The sequence below is a fragment of the Pseudopodoces humilis genome, chromosome 14 (assembly GCF_049639895.1).
Source record: "Pseudopodoces humilis isolate 2021_Gansu_Grassland_sample_001 chromosome 14, ASM4963989v1, whole genome shotgun sequence".
Taxonomy (NCBI): Eukaryota; Metazoa; Chordata; class Aves; order Passeriformes; family Paridae; genus Pseudopodoces; species Pseudopodoces humilis.
In genome coordinates, this window is record NC_142213.1 from 18,309,778 (window position 1) to 18,331,767 (window position 21,990).

The 21,990-nt window shown below is 46.0% G+C and overlaps 2 protein-coding genes across 7 annotated transcripts in view; one reads left to right on the top strand and one right to left on the bottom strand.

The window, feature by feature from the left end:
- Positions 1-16,720, top strand: part of KCTD15 (potassium channel tetramerization domain containing 15) — a 42,248-nt gene extending 25,528 nt beyond the window's left edge. For 4 of the 5 annotated variants that reach the window (XM_088062162.1, XM_014258882.2, XM_014258883.2 and 1 more), the window contains exons 3-5: positions 3,099-3,243; positions 10,736-11,041; positions 16,550-16,720. In XM_088062162.1, coding sequence (XP_087918288.1) covers positions 3,099-3,243; positions 10,736-11,041; positions 16,550-16,705 — 607 coding nt within the window. In that variant the 3' untranslated portion in view covers positions 16,706-16,720. Of the gene's footprint in view, positions 1-3,098; positions 3,244-10,735; positions 11,042-12,074; positions 12,284-16,549 lie in introns of all 5 variants that reach the window. The other variant, XR_015773748.1, reaches the window with a different exon arrangement.
- Positions 16,721-21,527: 4,807 nt separating this feature from the next.
- Positions 21,528-21,990, bottom strand: part of LOC102107979 (transcription initiation factor TFIID subunit 4-like) — a 145,169-nt gene continuing 144,706 nt past the window's right edge. For both annotated transcript variants that reach the window (XM_088062161.1, XM_088062160.1), the window contains one exon: positions 21,528-21,695. In XM_088062161.1, the coding sequence (XP_087918287.1) occupies positions 21,528-21,695 (168 nt within the window). The remainder of the gene's footprint in view (positions 21,696-21,990) is intronic.

Sequence of the window (21,990 nt, forward strand, 5' to 3'; positions counted from 1 at the left end):
GCATCCTCAGGCTTGCGAGTGCTGGAGTCGATCCTGGCTCAGTCACCTCCCCGTATGGGAATGAAATATTTGACACACATTATACAAGTGTTTGTAAATTAGAAAGTGAAGCATCTCTTGCAAAAAGGTGGGAATGCTGAAGAAGTGTTCATTGTTCAGACTCACCCTTTGCTGTAGGATCCCAGTGCAGCTCTTTTTGCCTTGTCTCCCTTTCCCTGTGCCTCCTGCCTCTTCACAAGCATCACTGCAGGTACCATTCTTGTGTGCCATAAGCGCCTCCTGAAAATGCCATTAACTAATCAGTCCACCAGTACAGTACTGGTTGCCATGACCACTCATAAAAACAACCTTTTCAGGGTGACTACTGCCCAGTCTGAGCTGCAGCAACTCCCCGTGGTTTTAACTCACGGTGCATGTTGGGTCACTGGAGGGAGTGGCTTCCTGAGGCTGCCAGCCAGGCTGGTACCCTATTTCTGACTGATCATCAGCAAGTCTGTACAGTGCAAAGCCCCTCTGTCCCCCTGCTCTTGCTGACTTGGCAGCTCTCTGACAGCCTGGATGCATTTTGCTTCTCTGCTCCTGTGTGAGGAGTTTTGTTCTGGCCACCAAAGACCCACCCCCGGTGAGCTGCAGGTCCCGCTGCAGAGCGTGGAGGTCACTGTGCTCTTTTCCATAGCTTCACACATGGTGAGGAATCCTGTCAGGAGCTGTCCATTTGAAGCTGCCATTTGAGTTCATTTAGTGCTCTCTCAGCATTGCATTTTCCAAAGGACTTTTCCAGGTATGGTTTAAACTGGTGAGATGGGAGAAGTGGGAGCACTTTCCTCATGCAGCATTACAACATGCTGCAATGAAGTTGGTTCTTGGAACATAGCAACCCCCTAAAATGTCAAATAAATCCTTAAACTATTCATCACTCTGTTTTTGGGGTGGCAGTTAAGTCTTTCAACACTCTGTGAGTTTCTTTCCCCAGCAGTAATTTTGCTGGTGAAGAAATACAGCTCAGGGCACTCCACAAAGTGGAGCCTCAAAATTCATGTTTTGTTTTCATTACCAAAAAAATGCTTTACTACATTAAAGAGTGGCCCATTAAAATTTTGTACCCTGTCTTCTCTGCACCCTGTCGTTGTTGGCAAACCTTCCCCTGTGCCTGTGCAGAGCTGAGCAGCTTTGCTTCTGCAGACTCCACAGAGAAAGGGCAGCAAAGGGGAGGAGGGTTCAGCCACAGCTCAGCTTCTTTAGATGTAAGATCTCAAAACTTCCAATAGCCATGCAGATTTACTCAGTAAACATATGTACTGAACCTTAAGCTATCAGTGCTTCCTCTGCTTCCAGTGTATCCCAGCACAGCACACTGCCAACAGAGATAAATTAACTGTCTGGCTCCTGGAATAAAATGGAACGCTGTACACAGCAGTATCTTTAACTGTCTTGGGCAAATGGCCCTAAAATAGCAACAAAAAAGAAGACAGTGAATTACAGAAGTCTTACTGAACCTTGTGATTATATAAATGAAATGCTGCAAGGTGAACTGGATGGTATTCTCTGATTCTGTAGGAACGCTGGAGGTTGGAGAAAACAGTAAGTGTTATAATTAGGGTTTAGGAGAGCACTTGGTTATTCTCACGAGTAACTCAGATGAGCTGTGTGCTGGCATGGGCATGAGAGCAGGCAGTAAAACCTGGAGCTTCCTTAATTAAGAGGGCAGAAAGGTTTTTTAGCAAAATTCTGTGGAGACTTACTAAGTCCAGTTTTATTTAATATTTCCACATTTTATTTAGATATAAACGGCACATTAATAAACTTACAACTATATTAGGAAGTTAGGAGATCAGAGCAAGGTGCAGCTGTGGGCCTGGGCCCAGGGCACAGCCAGGAGCCCCAGCAGGGCAGTGGGGCAGCAAACCTGCCCCTTCCCAGGATGGGCACTGGGATCACTTCCAGATGCTCCCACGCTGCTGGGCCCGCTGGTGCTGGGAGGAGGGAGGCAGCAAGGCTGTGGCTGGCCAGCAGTGCTGGACATTGCCTGCAGCAAGGCTTGATGAGCTTGTGTTCCAGGGAAGGGGAGAGCCTTGCCCTGGTCTCAGCCAGGCACAGGGGGGATTTCATGGGCGATTTGAAGGGGCGGCTCAATAGCGAAATGCAGCCAGCTGTGGGATGGCCTCTCTGGGAAATGGAGGAGCCCTCACTGGCAGGATTATTTAAGACTCGACTTTGAAAGATGAGACACTCTGCAGTTGGGAACAATGCTGCACTGTCAGAGAGATGGACTCAATTACTTAATAGGTCGTTGCTGTCTGTCTCCTGCGTTTTCCCTTTCAAGAACATATATTCAGCTGGGTTATTTCTCATGGGAAGACAAAGCCTTGTGAGAGAAGCCAGGCATTTGGAAGGGAGAGGCCGGAGGAGCAGCAGCCAGGCAGATGCCTGGTTTGCTCTCTGTGGAGCAGGCTCCTTGGGACTGGAAAAACCTGGAGTGCTGTAGCTGATGTGGTCCTTTGGTCCCCTAATCAGCTGATGCCCCGGTCTCACAGGTCTTGCTCCCGTTCTTTTCCTCATAAAAGATTTGCCATGGTGCTCTCCCCCTGCCAGGCACATCCCCAGGACTGCTGGTGGTGACACTGTGGTCCCGCAGGCTGTGCTGTAGGGGCTGCATGGGCCATTGGTTTGTGTTTTTCCAAAACATTCTGCACTGGATGGACACTGCCAGGTCCCCTCTCGGTGCGTGGGCAGCCTCTCCTGCAGCACAGAAAGGCTTGCATGGTGTTTGATCAAATGACAGCCACGCTCGTGGCCAGGAGCTGAAGTAACCACTTGGTTCCACTGGCAGGACGTGGTGGACAGGGATGTTCCACAGTCAGGGACTCGTGTTCTCACCAAAACCACTCTGCCAGTCCTGGGGGAGCACTCCAGGGCGCTCTCCTGGTGGGACCGTGGCCTGCCACCAGGGCACCTGCCCTCAGACGTGTGTTTGTCACCAAGTTCCCATCCTGCATTACCTTCTGCACACTGCATTGATGCCCCTAAATTGGTTGTTCTTAAGGCTGCAATGAGAGTTTGTCTCTTCTGCCCATTTCTTTTTCTCTCTTTTTTTCCAGAATAAGTCGTCTGTTTAATGGCACAGAGCCTATTGTCTTGGACAGTTTAAAACAACATTATTTCATTGATCGAGATGGGGAAATTTTCAGATACATATTAAGCTTCCTAAGGACATCTAAGCTACTGCTCCCAGATGACTTTAAGGTAAGGAAAGCTATAGTGTGCAATCCAGTTTTTCCTGCCATTCTGTCATTTGTTTTGGTGCAGGTTGGTTTGTGTGCTTGACCTAAACACACCTAACTAAATGTTGCTGTTTATTTGTTAGGATTTTTAGTGCTTGTGTATTACACCAGGGATGCTGTTATTTAATAAATGGACCAATGGTTGTCATGGATACATAGAAAAGTTAAACGATGAAGCTTATGGCTAAATCAGTTTTTCTAAACTAATTGTATTTTCTCACATTTTTAGCTTCTTTATCAGGGTATATCAACAATTAAGAAGCAACATCAGCAACTTGCACTTAGCAGGGTTTAAGGCCCAGCATCTGAAAGAAATGTTTTAAATTTGATATGAAGAGGACTTGAACTGTGTAAATCTTTTTCTTGTTGGTATAAAAATGAAACCCTTAAAAAAGCCCATGAGGATTTGTGTTAGACATAGCCAGTGCAGATACTTTGACTTCAGGAAGTAATCTGCTCACAGTCAATGTAAAAATATTTTTGGGAGATGGAATTGACTGAGGGCTTTTTAAGGAGCAGGACACGTTTTGTATGGAGTCATGGTGCTGGGTGTTTCTCTGGAGGTCCTGGTTGTTTAAAGGTTCTCCTTTTAACGTTGTTTATTTGCAACAACATTGCACTTCCAACATTGTCACCCTTATGAATGAAAACTAGAAGACAAAAGTGTCCAAAGTGTAGATGACAAGATTCAACAAAAGCACTTTTTCCAGGATGAAACTATGAATAAATGGGGATGGCAAATGGGGATCTGCTCATTTAGAGGATGCAGAGCATTGCTAGGAGGAAAGCTCCTGCTTTCTCTGAAATGCCATTTCACTTTGTCCTACTGGCTGGGCCACAAGATCGCTTGGTCAGTCGTGACTGAGCCCAGAGCTGTGGTGGTGGCGGCTCTTTGGAGTAGAGCTGGTCCTTGTGCTGCAAACTCAGCCATTCTCTCCTGAGTTAGGAGGACAGTGATGTCTGACCCCACGGTGGGAGGGTCTGCAGCTCGCCTTGGCCCAGGGCAGGGGCAGGTTTTGGCAGTCCTGGGTGGTTTGAGCTCCAGCCCAGAAAGGCTGTCCTGAGCACTGCTGTTCCTGGTGATGGGCTGGGTGGGAGAAAGCTCTGCAGAGAAATGAGAGAAAACCTGTGTGTAGCAGAGAAGCTAAAGACCAGACCTGGGGTCCTAAGATGGATCAAGGAAGGGGCATGGATGGAGAAGTGGGAGAGGTGCAGGAGAGATGCCTCAGCAGCAGTGTTTTGGACAATCCAGTGGGACAAGGTGTGAGAGGAGAGGGTGGGAGAGAAGAGAGAGGTGATTTGAGCTGATCCTGGCCTCATCCAGATTTCAGAGGTGCTCAGTGACAGCACCAGCAGGATTTGGCTGGGGCCTGGAGGGGAGAGTGCCCGTGGGTGCCAAGGACGTGTCTGCGCAGTGAGCCCTGGCAGGGCTGGAGAGGCTCGGGGAGCCGGCGCTGTGCCCGGCTCAGGCCGCTGCTCCAGACCATCCCTTTGCACAGGGTTCACTGCTTTTTATTTAGTTCCTCCCTGGGAGAGCTTTAGAGCAAACCCCAGGCTAATGAGGGCTCAAGAACAAAGCAAAGCATTGCTAGGTAGGGAGTAACTAAATCAAAATGCATAGAAGAATGCGCTGTAAAGCTGTATTAAAACTGCACTGTAAACGGATTTAACTTCACAGAAATAGTGTAATTTTGCCAGCATGATTAAAGTGACAGAAGACAATAATCAAAGGCAGCAAATGGAATCACTCGGTGTTTCTAAATGCAAAACTCTATTTAAGGTATAAAACCTGACAGCTTTTCCAGTGAGACTTGCATTAAATGTTCTTTATGTCAAACAAAGCATTATCAAGTGTTTTGAATATTTATTAGTTTTTACCCCTTAATTTAATCAAGCAGTTTATTAGCCTCAAGGTTTAGCCAAGTTGCTTTTCAACTTGAATTGCTGCTCAGATGGTTATTTTGGAAAGTTTGGAATGTTAGTACCACACCAGCATTATTGTGTTTGCTATTTCAGTGTTGTTTTCAGACTGAGTTAACACTGAAATGCAGAGGAAGTGCTGTGTGTGTTCCGAGGCTAGTGATTCTTTATTATCAAGTCTGAGTGGTGTGTTTACAGTGAATATTAATTACACTTGCAGCTACTACTAAGTCAGAACTTGAAAGTGACTCCCTGGTCTTCCTGCTGAAAGCAGCAGTCTTAAGATTCCTGTAATTTCCCTGGGTTTGGGGGATTTTAAGGCACATGAAGTGTGCTGAGGAGTGAGTGTGAGTGTTTGCCAAGCTGGTGATGGTGCCGGGCCTGGAGCTGCTTCCAGCTCCCTCTGCCTGCTCTGCTTCAGTGTCCTGTGCATGGACACCACACCTGAGCATCCCTGGGCCTCCAGCAGAGCCAGGGCACCCCAGCTCTGCCACACTGCTGGGCAGGGGTGCCTGCCCCAGGAGCTGCTCCTCCTCTGGTGCCCAGACACTCCTTCCTTCATCTCCCCCATCCTCAGAGTGGCTTCCCCAGGACATCAGGAGCAGCACATGTCCCCTTCACTGTCAGTGCCCAACTGCACACAGAACCAGGCTTTTGTGTGGGACTCACTCCCTGCTTAGAGAGCATCAAACACAAACAGACATAGGCAATGAGTATATTGTTACTCCCTCCCAGAGAGGGGAGGAGCACAAGGCACAGGACAGCTGAGTTTATGTGGATTCCTGAGCACCTGTAACACCAGAATGACAAGGCTACCACTCTAATTAATTAATACAGTTACAAAATCTGTGTGTTTGCATCTAAAGTCTTCTCAAACCTCAGGAAACGGTGCAGTTGTCATCATAGAAGTGAGCAACTTTCTTTTATAGCCAGGAGTCAGATGTTCACCGCACTAAAAATGAAAAAGAAACATTGAGTTAAGATGACAGTTTGTTATTTCATGTAATAAAGAATAACAAGTGAAAAATGGACAGAAAGAGCCATTTCAGCCTGTTCAGGAGTCAACATTAGGTACAAAAATAAAGGATGTCTTTGGTACTGAGAGAACAGCATCAGGTCTGTGGGACACATGGTCTGAGTCTCTGCCAGGGTAGCAGACCTGTACCAGCCCATTGGCACTGACATGGGCACAGCAGCTCTGCAGGTCACACCTCACATCTCCTCCTCAGGAAGATGTCACCCTTGTCACCCTTGTCAGAGGTGACTGCAGAATTTAGCCCACTTGAAATCCACCACAAAAATGCTTTCTTACTAAACAAAAAGCAGAAAATTATTTTGTGAAATCTGCATCTTTGAAAGATCTGTTTGTGTTTCCCATGAGATCTAAACGTGGGCCGGAGGCTGTGGCTGGAGAAGGGCTGTGTGAATCCCACCTGCCTGTCTGCTCCTTTTTTCAAGTGACCTGGCAGACCTTCCCCACTAGTTCCTGCAACAGCCACAGGAAGTCAAAGGCTCATGCTAGCTCTAAAGGCCTTTTGTGGTAATTTACAGAAAAATTAAAGGCTGTGCTGTCTGTCTCCCCTTTCAGTCTATCAAAGAACACCCTGCTTGTGACTGCCACTGGTGCTGGGAGTCACCTTTGCAGTAAAATGTTTTCTTAGGCCAAACAGAAGCAGCTCCACTGTCTGTGCTTGGTTCTAGTACTGCTTTTAGGGAGCTGGGAACACAGAGAAATAATGCTTGTAAGAAATGGAGATGCCTGAGTCCTGCAGGACAAGGAGCTGGGTATTGTACAATATCTGCAGTGGAATGCTGCCTGCTGCTCAGCAGCACTGCTCTGCCAGCAGGCTGGAGCCTCTGAGAGAGCCAGGCTGTGAGTGTCCATGTGCAGGGATCAGGGCTGGTGTGGAGCTGTGCTCTGAGTTTCAGTGAACCTCCTGTTCACTGAACCTGTTGCAGTGAGGTGTGCCTCTCCTGGATGGGGCCAGGAAGGTTCATGTTAGGTGACTTAACAAAAATTATAGCATGGAAATGTTTTCATGCAGCTCCTGTGGCACCTCCCTGGTGAGGGCTTTTGTGGGTTTAATTATTCTACCTTACATTTCATATTAAACATCAGTAAATCTTCAGGGTAGGATTTGTTATCCACAGTGCAGGGTTGGAAATACCTATGCCAGTATTACCTGGGCATCCTAAGCATGCAGTACAGATAGTCCAGAGCTGGGCTCTCCCAGTGTGGTCACAGACAGAATTCTGAACAGTGTATAAAACCTGAAGGAAAAGACTGTGGGCTTGCTGTGTGGAGCCCATGACTCTGCCCAAGCACAGGATTTAGAGAACCCCTGTGCTGTGAGCCACTCATTCTGTATTCCTGGCTTTGTGAAATCCTCTTCCTTCCCTAAACACACTGTCAGATTCCCTCACGATGCCCCAGTCCCTCCCTGCAGAAAGGCCAAATGTCCCATGGGCAGGGCAGCCTTTGCTGCTGGTGGCTGTGGGCAGCAGTGGAGTGGGGTCACACGAGGTGTCCCCTCCCAGCACTGTCTCTGGTGGACAGCAGGGAATTTCTCTTGCCTACAGGAGACACTTCTTTATTTCCTCCACTTATTACTATTATTATACAACAAATTCCCTCTGTTGGCAGTGCCTGACAGTCCCTGATGCCCGGACATCACCTCAGTCCCCAGGGTCTGTCACAGGGCCCTTCTTCAGGTGCACAACCCTTTCCATATTTGTGCTCAGCCCAAAAAAAGTGTGGGATAGACACAGGCATGAGACTCTAGAGACTGACCCAACACTCTGGCTCACCAGGCTGTTGTGGCAGGTGCCCACCTTGTCCCCCAGAGCATGTGATGCTCCTGATTTCCACACAGCCACCTCAAGTGTGTCATTCTGGGAACAGCAATGGGAAGAGCTGTTCCATTTGAAAGCGGGTTTTCTTCTCACAAAATGGTATCAGAATGTAAAATTTATCCTGTTCATTTCAGGGCAACGACAGCTAGCAAGAGTCACTAAAAAGCTGCGGTTGATGGGGTGGGCTGAGTTGGCTGCTGGAGAAGTAGGGCTGGTGTGATCTGGGTTTTGCTGGGTTGATGGCATTGCTGTTCTGGCCCCAGGATGCAGGACCATTGAAGTCCTGTCAGGATGCTGTCAGGCTAGTCCTCAGCCAGTGAAGGCAGTCAAAGACTCTGTAATGAAATGGGCTTTGCATCCAGCCTCAGGAGCACTGTACCATTCTCTGCTCTCAGAAATGAAGGACTGCTTTTTCTGGCACTCTACCATCTCTTCCAGGTTTTGCTGTTGCATTTTCTTAGCACACGTTCACTTGATTGATTTTACAAATAATACCGTATTTTATAGTGTCTGTGAACCCACATACTCTATAACTGGTTTTTCAGGACCTGCTGAAAACAGCAGATGACTTTCTGTTGCCTTCAGAAAGGACTGGCTGCTCCTGTTCACTCCACACCATTATATTTTTCCTTAGCATTGCATGTTTCCTTGCTTGACAAAGCAATCCATGGCACCAGCAGATGCCAAGTGAACATTTGGCAGGCCACTGCACACCCCTCTGTAGTGAGCACAGATAGGTGGGAGACTGTGCTGATTCAGTGTCCTGCACAGAGATTTCTGATTTTTTTTTTTTTAAATTTGGGCCACTAATCCCTGTAGGTTTAAACTGAACCCCTGTTCAGTAGCCAGAGAGCATCACAGATGGACAGAGGAGAGCAGTAATGGTTCAGCAGAGAGTGCTGGTTCTGGGACAGGGTGAGAATGCCTCCCATCAGAGGACGAGGCTTTGGGGCTGATGTTGTCTTACCTGAGACCAGGTGGTGCAGGCAGCCTCCTCAGCTCTTTGCCTGTTCCCAACACGGCTGTTGGTTGTTTGCAGCATGCTCTCTGCATGATTTCTTTAATCTTCTGTTGTTTTCCATCTTCAAGCTGTCCCGTGAGAGTGTTTGTTGCCCTCGTTTCTTCCCACTTGCTCTCATCTCTCTTCCTCTCTGCTCCTCTTATCCTCCAGTCCTTTTTTCTCCCTTAGCCGTGTGCACATTGTCCCAGCCTTAGCAGACATCAAAGAGATGTAAAGGATTGGATGTCCCTTTTGTAAGTCGATCACCTTGCCCTGTCACTGTGAATATTCATTCGTCTCCAGGCTGCAGGCAGCCCTGGGGTGAAGGAGCACCTCCACTACCGGTGGGTCTGTGGTGCCAAATTTGTGCAGAGCTAACTGCTTTGGTTCAGTGGTACCCTGCAGCAGGAGATTTTACAGGTTAATTCCAAACCACTATGAAGAGTCTCACCTTTTTGTGCTGCGTGTTCATTGGCCTTTGATTCCCCCTCCTCCCCGAGTCCCAGGGCAGCAGCACACCCCTTATTTTTCATGTAATTTTGGTGCCCATTTCTTGATTGTTTCTTGACATATCATTCTTTCCAGTCCAAATGATTTCAGTCATTTCAGTCTTGATTTTTCTTTTCATTTAATTTCATTTTATTTTTCGTTTCACTGGTGTAGAGCCGGCCTTTGTCCCAGGTGTTGACCTCCAGCACACCCCACAAAAAGCACCTGTGGTGCAGCATTTGCACGTGTGAAGAGGTGCAAGAGGCAGGAGAGCAAACCCTGGCTTTGCAGGGAGGAGCTGGTGCTGAGCTCTCGTGTCTGCCCTTCCCTGGGAGGCTGCAGGAGGCTGGGGGGAGCAAAGTGCCCACAAGGGCTGCTCCCTCTCCTCCCCCTGGACCTGCTGGGCTCAGGGGATGCTCACACCCTTTGCCTCCACATGTTCTCACATACCTCAGCTGAGGTGGGAAGATCTGTCAGAATCTGATGAAACAATCACTGAACTGGGAATTGAATGAAACTGGGGATTTGGATTGCCCAAAGCCCAAGTGAAGTGATGGACAAATGGCAGGGAAGAGCTGTGCCCAGCTGAGCTCACAGCCAGCAGGATGGTCACTGCCTCCATGCAATTCACCAGGCTCCAAAGCACACTTTAAATACGTGAACACAGTCATCAACTGCAGGCAGCAGCTCAGCTGCTGGAGCTGAATTTCAGCCTCAGCAAAGACAGGTGAGAAGTGAAGCTGAACTGACATCTCCATCTCCTCACATGTGTGAGAGCCGACAGCAAAGCCTGAGATCTGCTGGGAGATCAGAAGTAGCCGAGGCCACGAGTGGAGATTAGGGCTTGGAACATCTTCTCTTACATCAGGAAGCTTTGTTTATTGCAACCAGCTATTTTGATTTCTTAATCCAAGAGTAAAGCCTTCTGGCATTGAGCTTGTGGGATAATAAATGAAAGGATAATTCAGTGCAATGGGAACTTCTCAGTCAGCTCAGAGAGATTCAACACCAGCACGGTGTGGTTTTCTGTGGAGGTGTGAGTACGTGGGTACCTGTTGCCTTTGCTCTCTTGCTGACAGTACATAAGCCTAAGTAGGTCAAACAGGAACAATACTCATTTTTAAAAGAGAACTATAAGCATTTCTAGTTTCTCTCTCTCCTTCTCTCTCTCTTTTTTTTTTTTTTTTCCCAGGACTTTAATCTTTTATATGAAGAAGCAAAGTATTACCAGCTGCAGCCAATGATTAAGGAACTTGAGCGATGGAAACAAGAGAAAGAACAAAGGAAACATTTCCAGCCTTGTGACTGCTTGGTTGTGAGAGTGACTCCAGATCTGGGGGAAAGAATTGCATTGAGTGGGGAGAAGGCTTTGATAGAGGAGATCTTCCCAGAGACCGGGGATGTCATGTGCAACTCTGTGAACGCGGGCTGGAACCAGGACCCCACCCACGTTATCAGGTTTCCCTTGAATGGATACTGCCGGTTGAACTCAGTGCAGGTAATGAACGGCCTCAGCCATTGTGGGGTGCTTTTTTACTCTGTCTTATTCAATTATATGCAAATTATTTGCTTCTGCCCAATTACTTTCAGTGCTTATTCTGCAAGGAAACATTTTTCTGCCTGGTGAGATCACAGTCTTTCAGGTTTTCCTAAGTCTAAGCAGAAAAATACATTTAGATTTTGTGTATGTTAGTGCCATGCTGGCCTCATAATGGTGTTATACTGATAAATGCTAATTTTTTTCATCAATGTATAGCCTTTGGCGGTTTTTTTTTTTTCCTCCAAAGTGCCTCTAGGAAGAAAGAGAGAGTTCCAAAAACTACAAAAAAAATCTCCACACCATTTTATAGAAAATGCAACAATGTGTAAATGCATAATTTATGTCTCACTCATAATTAAATGATGGTGCCTGCGGGATGGACTTAAAAAAATTGATCTCTGCACTTTTTTTTTTTTTCAAAAGGATGTTCTATAAAAATTGCCCAGAGTATTTTAAACAAAAATGTATTTCATTTTATGCTCAGAGTTTTGACATTAGGTTTAAAATTAAACATATGAAACAAAAGAAGATAACTGGACAGATAAGTGGATGGCAGCAGGAATAAATAGGTGGTGTGTGTTTGGGCAAGCAGTGCCATTTCTCAGGGATCCCCAGCGCTGCAGCCAGAGCTCTGCTGCTGTTCCTGTCCTGGGGCTGTGGGGAGCAGCCAGGCCATGGTGCCCTTCCTTGGGCTTTCATTAACTCAGGCAAGACAGAGCTCCTGGTTTGCTGTGTGTTCCTTTGGAACATGCTGCAAATGCTCCTGTAATGGGAAGGGAAATCAACCTAGAGCATTTGGGAGCATTTCCCAAGTTCCCATCCTCTGCAGAAGGGCTGTGGGAAATGCCACGGCTGCCTTGACAAAGTCCCCTGTGGGCAAAAACCCACAGCAGAGCTGGTCCGTGGGCTGGGCTGCCTGGGGAGGACAAGAACCCAGAGCTCCTGTGCCTGTGTGGGTGTTGCACAGGCTCAGGCACCCTGTGTCCCCCAGGCTGCCAGGGGACATCTTCAGGAGAGCTGCAGTCACCTGGGTTTGTAAAGCTGGGTGGAGTCAGGAGTGATCCCAGTGCACTCACCTGAAACCAGCCCAAACCCAGCACCTCGCTGCCTTCTGGATCCAGACTCCCAAGAGGTGTTGGTTGAACTTCACCAGGCTGTGGTTAATTCTGCACAGTCCTCAGCAATTTCACACTTGGCAAGGTTTGGGGGGGTGGGTTTGGGGTGGGTTTGGCATGGTTTGGGGTGGATTAGGGGTGGGTTTGGCATGGTTTGGGGTGGATTTGGGGTGGGTTTGGCATGGTTTGGGGTGGATTTGGGGTGGGTTTGGCACGGTTTGGGGTGGGTTTGGCAGGGTTTGGGGTGGGTTTGGGGTGGGTTTGGCAGGGTTTGGGGTGGGTTTGGCAGGGTTTGGGGTGGTTTTGCCAGGGTTTGGGGTGGATTTGGCAGGGTTTGGGGTGGGTTTGGGGTGGTTTTGCCAGGGTTTGGGGTGGATTTGGCAGGGTTTGGGGTGGGTTTGGCAGGGTTTAGGGTGGGCTGGGGGTGGTCAGAAGCAGCTCTGGGGACAGGGAGGTGTCTCAGGCTGTGCTGGGAGGAGAGGGAGCAGTGCAGCTCAGGAAGAACATTTGTGTCCCAGCCATGCTGTCCATGGGACCCTGTTAGATCACACAAGGAGCTGGAGGAACTGAAAGCAGAAAGGGTCACTGAGCCACTGACCAGCTCAGCACAGCCTGGCAGAGCTCTGGGTGCCCACTTGGCTCTCCTTTACCCCGTGCTGAAACTCCCAGGATACATGTGCTACATGTGTAGTAAAAGCTGAACACTAATTACTGTTATGATTTGAATGTGTTTTGAATTCAGTCAAAATTCAGACAGAATCAAAGGGTCTCTTTGCAAGTTCGTGTTGTGGAAAAAATTAAATTTCTGTCAAAGAGTCTACAGTGTAAGTAATGCTCTTAAATTACATCATTTTACTAAATTACATCATTTTACTATATAATTAATAGAAAGTGTTTTCAAACACTTTCTGGAAAATGATGCATTTCTGAGATCAAAGGCTGATGAAATCAGCAGCTAATTGGCATTGGCTCTGATGAACTCTGGTCAGCACATGGGCACTGCTCTTCCCCCTCCAAGGATTTTCTTGGCAAAACAATATTAAGTGAAAACTTGGAAGTACAGTGAGGCAAATGCACAGACTTAAGGGAGAGGGTAGTGATGGGAAGAGCAGAATTGCTTGCAAAGAATCCCGAAGAGCAGCACAGGAAGCCTGTCTGCTGTTTGCTGAGGTGATACATTACTTCTGTCTCCCTGGGGTCTGCTCAGTGTATTTGGTAGCACAATTGCAATGCTTCTACATTTTCTTCTATATTTGAAAAATATTTTCATTACATGTTTTGTATCAAGAACTGTGCATATAAAAACAACATCAACACCTAATAGGCAAAAAAATTACATTAACTCTTAATTTTACACCCATTTGTAATTGCATGTAGGTGGAGGTTTTTTCAGCTCCTTGCAATAGGTTCTGGTGGGAATCCTGAATTTAACTTAGAGAAAATTCTGTTACACTTGTGAATGTTGAACATTAGGTCTTCATAATTAAGAATGTATTTGTTAATATTCTGCAAAATTTAAATGAAATGCACTAAGTGAAAGGATCAGGTTTCCATTTGGAAAACCTTCCAACCAAATCAGATGTGCTTGGAATATTGGAAGAATATTGGAAGCATATATTAAATCCGAGCACAAATCCTCTATTTAATAATGTGCATGTGTCCCTGCACGTGGGAGAGTCACAGCTGATACTCAGTTTTTGGCATATTCTCTTTGGAGATTTGCAGCAAAGTAGCAGAGATGGTCACTGCTTTCCCCCTGTCTGTATCTTACCTTCAGAAGAAATAATGTGCATAGAGTCAAATTCTCTAAATGGAATCTGAACCTGTCCATGTTGAAAATGCTGCTCAGTCTCATGCAAGGAGACTCATGGAAGGAGCCTTTCTCCCGAGACCCGAGCTCAGCCTCATCCCAGGGACACTTAAAACTGCAGTATTTAAACATCCTCAGCATTGTTTACAGGATTTGGCCTGTTCCATTTCTTGCTGAGAAAATTGATGATCCCAAGGTTTTTTACACCAGATTATAGCCTGCAGTCTGGTCCTTCCAGCACGTTCTGAGCAAAAATGAATGGCTTTGTTTGGCGCTCTGAGGTGTGCTGCCTATCTGGGCTGCCTGTTTGCAGAGAGAGGCTCAGTGAAAAAGAATCCTGTGTTAACATCCAGCTTTCCATAGCTTTGGTCTGAGGCAAGCCAAGGGCACCCCCCTGCTTGTTTTGTCTTAGAAGCAAATTGATCTAAAAAACTTTTTAGTAAGGATTTTGAAGTCCCATCTCTCTCAGAAAGCTTACCTGTCAATCCTCTGTTCCACTATCCAGTTCAGTGGGAAAAGCCTCCTTTCCCATGGCTGGGTTGTCTCATCTTCATCCTGTCAGGGCTGGGAGCAGTGATCATAAAACAGGCAGAATATATTCCAGCCTGAGAAACAGCAGTCTGCTGAAGTCTTATTCCTCCTTCTGTCTCAGACTCCTCCTGCCCTCCTCTCTGAGGAGGAACACTGTTGGTGTCTGCACCCCATTTCTGTCCTACAGGCCACTACAGCCTGGGTGAGTAAGAGGGATGAAAGCTTTCTCTATCTTAAATGTGTTTTATTAACCCACTCTCCTGCCCCTTCTTTTCTTCTCTCCCACTTCATTTTTCTTCCATACTCTGGCGTGCTTCTTTGATCTTTCAGTTCTACTACTGTCTTGCAGTGTAGAGTATGTAAAAATCAGGGCAAAAGTCAGGGAGGTTTGGGAGATGTGACTTTCTGAGAATGTTAAGTCCCTGTGTCCCAGGGCCAGGCAGAGCTCCTCAGGCAAGTTGATTTTCATCAGACTCGGCATGACTTAGGCAAAGCTCTGCTGGAGCAGCCTCTTTGCCCATCCTGAGAGCCAGGGTAGGAGTAAAAGGTTTTAGTTAGTCCTGAAAAGCCAAAGCCAGGATTAAATGCAGATGGAGAACACGGGCAGCCCCGAAGGAGGGATCGAACGGATTAAAGCCAGCAAATGCTGCTGCCATGGTTTGCATTGCACTATGACACCACCTTGGACACAGATGTCCTTCCAAAATCACGTTTCTGCAAAGAGCAAAGCCAACACTCAGAAGAAATGTGCACTGAGAAGTGCACGGTGGCCTCTGGTGGCTCTGTGGGAGGGCAAGGGCAGTGCTCTGGTGCAAGCACTGACGAGCCCACTCTCAAACTGAGCACAGACCAAACTCTTCTAGAACCTAAGTCCAGGAAAGCAGGGGTTGACTCTGTCTGGAGGTGCATGTGTTGCTTAGACACTTCTCTAGGATGAAGAACAAGTTCCTAAAGGGCTTGGTCCAGGTTGCTGTGGGTGCAGAGAGGTGTCACACGGGGCTGGTGCTGCTGTGACCGGGATCCTTGGGTTTAGTAAACCACGGGGTCACTTCCCTGTCCCTCCAGTGGGAGCCACACTTTGGGTGAGGTCTTGGAGAGCAGTGCAGGCTGCTGCTCCTTGATGGCATTTATCAGTAGAGAAAAATACTGCAGCCATTTTTCCAGGCTGCTGCCCAGGACTCAGGAGAGCCTGAGTGGGTCCTGCACTGTGATCTGCCCAGGGTGGGTCTGGCACTGCCCTCACCTGACTCTGGGAAAAGCCTGCTGTGTCCTGCTCTGCTGGGGAACCAGAAATCAATGATGCCAGTGCCAGGATCAGTATATCCTGGGGAAATGTGCTGCATGACAGTCACAGAAATTAAAGTCGCCTCTGGGTTCCTTAAATTCGTGCATCCAAACTGCACCAACTTTTCTTTAGGAGGATAAAGAGAAAATACATATTTGGGCAGTACAGATTAACCTCTTTCTTGGGCCAGAACATTTCCCTGTTGTCCATGTCCTGCCTCTGCATCCTGTCCCTGCTGTGCTTTGCTCCCTTCCAGTGAGGGCAAACAGCTGGGATTGCCACAAAGGTCTGGTGGATGTGTCATTGAACCCCCAAGACATTTTTATCTGCCAAGGAAGAGCTTCTCAGCCCCCCTTTTTCTCTGACTCTTCACATTACTGATGAATAATTGGCACTTTTTATTAGAACTCAAACCTGATGTTGCTTTCTATAAGCAGTGAGAGCATCACCACAGTCCAGTATTTTACTATATAATGTACTAAACTGCTCTGCAGAGTGCTTATTTCTTTGATTAATTTTTGTTTTCTACAGAGGTTTGCTGAGAGCGAGACTTTAATCACAGGATAGTCATTTAACAATAAGTTATAGAATTATAACTGAGTAATATTCATTCAACAAGGACGTGAAAGACTAAATCTGTTATTTAGACCTGGTGCTTCTGAATGCTTTTGTCACTAAAATTTGCTAAATATTAATCTGATTTTTTTTTTCCCTCCACATTGCAGGTGCTGGAAAGATTATTTCAGAAGGGATTTAACGTGGCAGCTTCCTGTGGTGGTGGGGTGGATTCCTCCCAGTTCAGCGAGTACGTGCTGTGTCGCGAGGACAGACGACCACAGCCCACCCCAACAATCAGAATAAAACAGGAGCCCCTGGACTAGACCCTCCCTGTCCCCCTTTGTAACCGTAGAAGTGTTTAATAGTCCCTGATGTGAAACACTAAGGATTTGCAAAACAGTATTAGCAAACAGATTTTGACTTTATGTTGCCAATTAGTGGTATTCTGAAACTACCTGTCACGTAGCCAGCCATGGAATGCATTTGGAAATCAGCTGTCTGCTCACGGTGGAGCTCCTGGGCACGCTCGGCGCGGCAGGGCTGGGATGTGCTCTGGGCTGACCAGCAGTGCTGTGGAACAGGCAAAGCTTGGGAAACCCTGGCCCTGGACTGGACTTCTGCAGCAAGAGCCATGGAAGCAGTGGAACCGACCAGCAGGAGCCCAGGGACACCCCAGAGCTGCGCTGCGGGCGCGTCTGCGGGAGGAAGAACCCCAAAACCTGCACTGAGACCCTTCCCTGACTGCTGGCCCTCCTCCATATCAGACGTGCTTCACACCCCAGCACCACGCTCACCTGGTGATTGTACTCACCCACATGAGCAAATGGCTTATTTTTATACTACATTTCCAACTGAGGTCTCTCTCTGTGAACAGGATCCAGAACAAGAAAAGGACTGATTCGTAGTCACTGGTGCTCAGTACTTAACCCCCTCCCCAAACCAAACCAAACCAAACCAAACAAGTGACAAGAAATTAGACAGGCCCACTTATGGCAATATTTGCAACAATAGGGATCTGGAAGCACAAAATAAAATGCCATCCACCATCACACGAGGGTCACACACCCCACATGGAGCTGTAGCTCTTTTAAAGCCAATCTTGTTTTGACACAACATCTGTTAAGTTCTGCATCATCAAAGAAGCGTGGTTCTACCAGGCAAGCCACCTCTTCTTAATCATGTACCAGCCATCTTAGGAGCCCACATTTAGGAGGAAACTTTAAGAATTTTGGACAAGCCTACTCTTTGTGGGCCTGGAATTCTTGCAAAGAGTTGTTAAAACCCTGTATTGCCATTGCCAGATGAAAGCAGGCCACCTTCAGTTTAAATTGATTATTTTAAATTATTATTAAAATTTGAATTCTGTAGCTGCCCTCTATCTGTGTAACTTTCTCTGTAACAAAGTCAGGGGTCTGTCTGCAGGAGGGTCCTGCTTCTGTCAGGACTTGGCACTGACTCACAGGGCTTTCTAACTCAGGAGACAGCACCGTGTTTGCAGGTGCAAGGTTATAAATAGCATTCTGCTAAATCCTGTTTATTGCTGTTTAGCATGATTGGGTCCTCAATCACTAATTCACATGGTAATCACAGTTTAGTTTCTCCCACATTAATTTATAGAATACTGTTGTAGATGCTGAATTTTAATTAAACTCTTTTTAGATGCATTAATATGGCCATATGGAACAAGGGACAGAGTATTAAGTGGTCAACAGTTCTTAACGCAAATTGATTGCAATCAGGCAAAATTTAAAAGTCGTGTTTAATATTTTCAAAAGCAGTGACCTGTACTGACTATCCAAGGTAAAATCTAGGCAGGGGTCTAATTTTTGGAAAAGGGCTGGATACCTGTCCATGGAAAATCAGACCTCTGCAAGGTTTCCTCACCTTGGTCACCCGACTCGGAAATCTCTAATGGCAATCCTGGCCGCTTGGCCTGCTACCTTAGCAGAACAGTTGAGCAAATCTGTCTACTTTAAGAGTTGTAAAGTTATTTTATTTTGTGGTTTTATACTTGTACAACATTCTAAAGTTGCTAGGCATTGCCATATTTGAATATATGGCACAACATTCACCTTTGTATGTAAGATATCTGTAGAATTGTATATTATACATTTAATATTGTAAAGAACTTAACGTATAATTGTCATGTATTTGTGTATGCACATTTCTTATACAGTACTTCATGCCATAAACATTTCTGTAAAGTAAATGAACAAAAAGTAGCACATAGGGTGGAACACTCACTGTATCTCCCATGTTTGAAAGAGGTGAGAATTTTTGATTGTGTCTTCTCCAGCCCTTTGCTCCGTTCAGCTTGATGTAGCCATGTCTTACAAAAAGATAGAAGTGTTTTATTTATTACTTTCATACCTTTAAGTCCAAAGTATCCTTCAATAATCCATTCAGGTTCTTGTTTTTATCCTGTATCCACTCCTGCCCTGCCCTCTGGCAGCACACCGTGTCCAGTTCTTACCTCTCAGCCAGGGAATAAAGGTGATATTCCATCCCAGGGGCTGCTGCTGCCCCTGGTGCTCTCCCCAGCAGCTCCGGGGAGCGCAGACCGGGATGGTGCTTTTACACATCTGTGGAACGTTGGAAGTATTTGTGGTTGGTTGGGTGGTTGGTTTTCCCTCAGTTTGGTGTTTACTGTATTTTTTTATGGCTCAATAAAGCAGCTCCCGTAGTTGGGGCAGCTTTGCTGAGGTGGCATTGGAAAGGGTTCCAGGCTGCGCCAGCCGAGTTAAATGTGAACTTGAGATGGAAAGTTGAAACCATGACATCACAGCATTGACTGCAAAACAGCACAAAGGCAAGGAAGACATGTGGAAACAATCACTTTCTTAGAAGAAATATGCCTTTAAAAAAAAAAAAAAGTTAAGCTAGGACATGTTCTTTTAGTTAGTAACTTCAGGTCACTTATTTAAAGATTATTACAGTTTCATTTATATATTTTTTACTTATTTCCCTATATTTTTAGGCATCAATATCAGCAAAAACTGATTTGAATATTTACTTCTGGCCTTAAACCACAGCAACATAACCTAATGAAGAACATTGCTCAGCATCAGTAAGATGTTTCAAAGCACCACAGAAGCCAGAGAAGCTGTGGTGTGCAGCCAGCACATGTTTGCGTGGCGAAGGCCAAGAAGCAAAGCACAGCCTGGTTTAGGTTTTTCACCTAATCCCATCGAGCAAAACTGTTCTGATTCGCTGTTGCTGAGCACTGGCCCCGTGCTTGACAAGCACGAGGCTTCACAAGCACTTTGTGTCCAGGCTGTCACAGCTCCAGTGGCAGGCAGAAAGTGAAAGAGAATGTTCTGTTGTGCTTGTTGGACTCCTCGCTCCCGAGAAAGCCACTGCTGAGTGCATCCATTCTCTCTACTGATGGCACCGAGGTTTGTTGACAATTTTATTAGATGTTTCACAAAAGGATAAGAATCAGCACAACAAAACATTGAAGTATTTGGTTTTAATATTTGTTTGTGGGTATTCTGTTAATATTTTAATGCAAAATGTTTCTGACCAGTGCTTAAGAACTACAAGACAATGTGAAATTCATGTTTGATAAATTAATACTGTATGTCACTCGATGTGTTACTTTAGTAAATTGTTTTATTTCTTTACAAAATAAGTACAAATAAGGGAGTATGTTTTCACACAAATTGGGGGTATTTACCAGTATGTACAGAAATCATCAAAATAACGTAACTCTAATAAACACAAGGCCTTTATAAACAATATGTACAAATTATCAATACATTTAAAACATAACTTTACACTTCCTGGCCTTAAATACCTTATGAATAATCTTTTGGCTAAATAGCAGCAGTATAAATTTTCTTCTGCTTTTCATAAACCTTAAAAAATAATTAAAACCTTTGTTTTTAAAACTATTGGACAAATAGTTCTATTTGTGCTTTCGCTATGGTTTCCCATCAAAAAAAATATTGCCTCAAAAAAGTGGCAAGCATAACATAGTAAAAACAGAGAAGATAAATAAGCAAACGCCTCCCTTCCGTGGTGAGTGTAACACTGTGAACTCTGCAGCACAGCTCGTGGCTCCTGCCTGCTCGTGTCCTACTCGATCCCCATTCCTCAGGCTCACACCAACCCCGCTCGGCTCCGTGTGGGCCCAAATTCTGCTTCAGCAAAGCTTTTCAAAGGCATCCACCCCACCTTTAGGTACTTGCAGCTGCTCCTTAAAGCCACGTGCCAGTTCAGGAGCCTCTCCGGGCTGAGGCCGTGGTGGCAGAGGTGTCCAGGAGAGCTCGCCTGCTCTCCCCACTGCAGGAGCAGGAGCAGCCCCCAAAAACCTTTACAGCGACTTTAAAAATCCATATAGAATACTCTAAAATCTTTACTGAACAATATTCTCTTTTAAAACCACCGTTAAACCGTACTCTTTGCAATAAATAAATTAACATTTTTTTTTTTTAGAAAATAAAACCCAACTTTGAATCTTGTTACTAACCGGCTGCTACAAATGCGCAAAAGGTTGACGAGATTTAGAAAACAAGAGGAAGCAAGTCAAGGTAACTCAGCTGAGACCCCACACACAGATTTCATACACTTAAGATTTGGTTCAGCAAATGGCTCAGGAAATGAGCTGTGCAGTAAAAGCAAAAATCCTAAATATATAAAATTTGTGGGAGTGTGCAGTGGCTAGTCTCTGGGCTGTGCAAAAAACTGCCATTACAGCTAAGTAAAACAGCAACAGGTATCACCATGGTTAGTGAGACAGTGCTGGTAGACTGAAAACAAAACCCAGCACCGTGAGCAAACACTCAGGTGAACACCAAGGCTGGGACCCACTCCTGTGAACCTGTCCCAGGCCTGGCCAGGAGATGGTTTAGGTGAGCCATTGCATTTGTGTAACTTCAACACCAGCCTTACCTAAACTGGCCAAATGAAGCAAGATTTTGATGTTGATTTGTGGAGTTAACATTTTAAAACCTTTTGCACATTTTTTGTGGTTTTTATATATATATTTTTTTTACATAAAGGGGAATTTATTGCATGTGTCTGACAATTTTACAAAACAAAATTACTGGAACATTGACTTCTGAAAAAAATAGAAGGCACATTAAAATGACAGCTTTCAATGCAGGTTGAGCTTCTGTGGAGCAATCAGTAGAACTGTTGGCTTTATTTAAGCAGAGCTCTGTAGAGCAGGAGGGAATGGCTCATTTCTCGCTCCTGTTCCATGTAGAAGATGAAGTCCCTGAGGTTGACTCGTGTTATTTTCTGCCGCGGGTACTGCCGGGGGGAGGCCGTGCCCAGCCCGGCCTGGCTGCCCCCACACACCCCCACGCCCTGCAAGAGAACACAGCACAGCTGAGTCCTGCACAGCCAAGGGCTGCTGCATTCTTTTAAACAGCTTCAGTGCATCAGCAGCAGCCTCCTTCTGAACACTTTACACCAGGGCTTTTCTCACTATTATTATTTTTTCTGTTCTTCTGAGCCTCACCGAGTTAACCTGAGTAAAGGCCTAAACCTTGCTCACTCACAACCCAGGACAAATCCATCCTGCTGCAGTCATGTTCACTGCAGACATATCTGACCAGTTTAAATTCGGGAGCCTTTTAAGAAGAAATGGATTTTCAGCAGA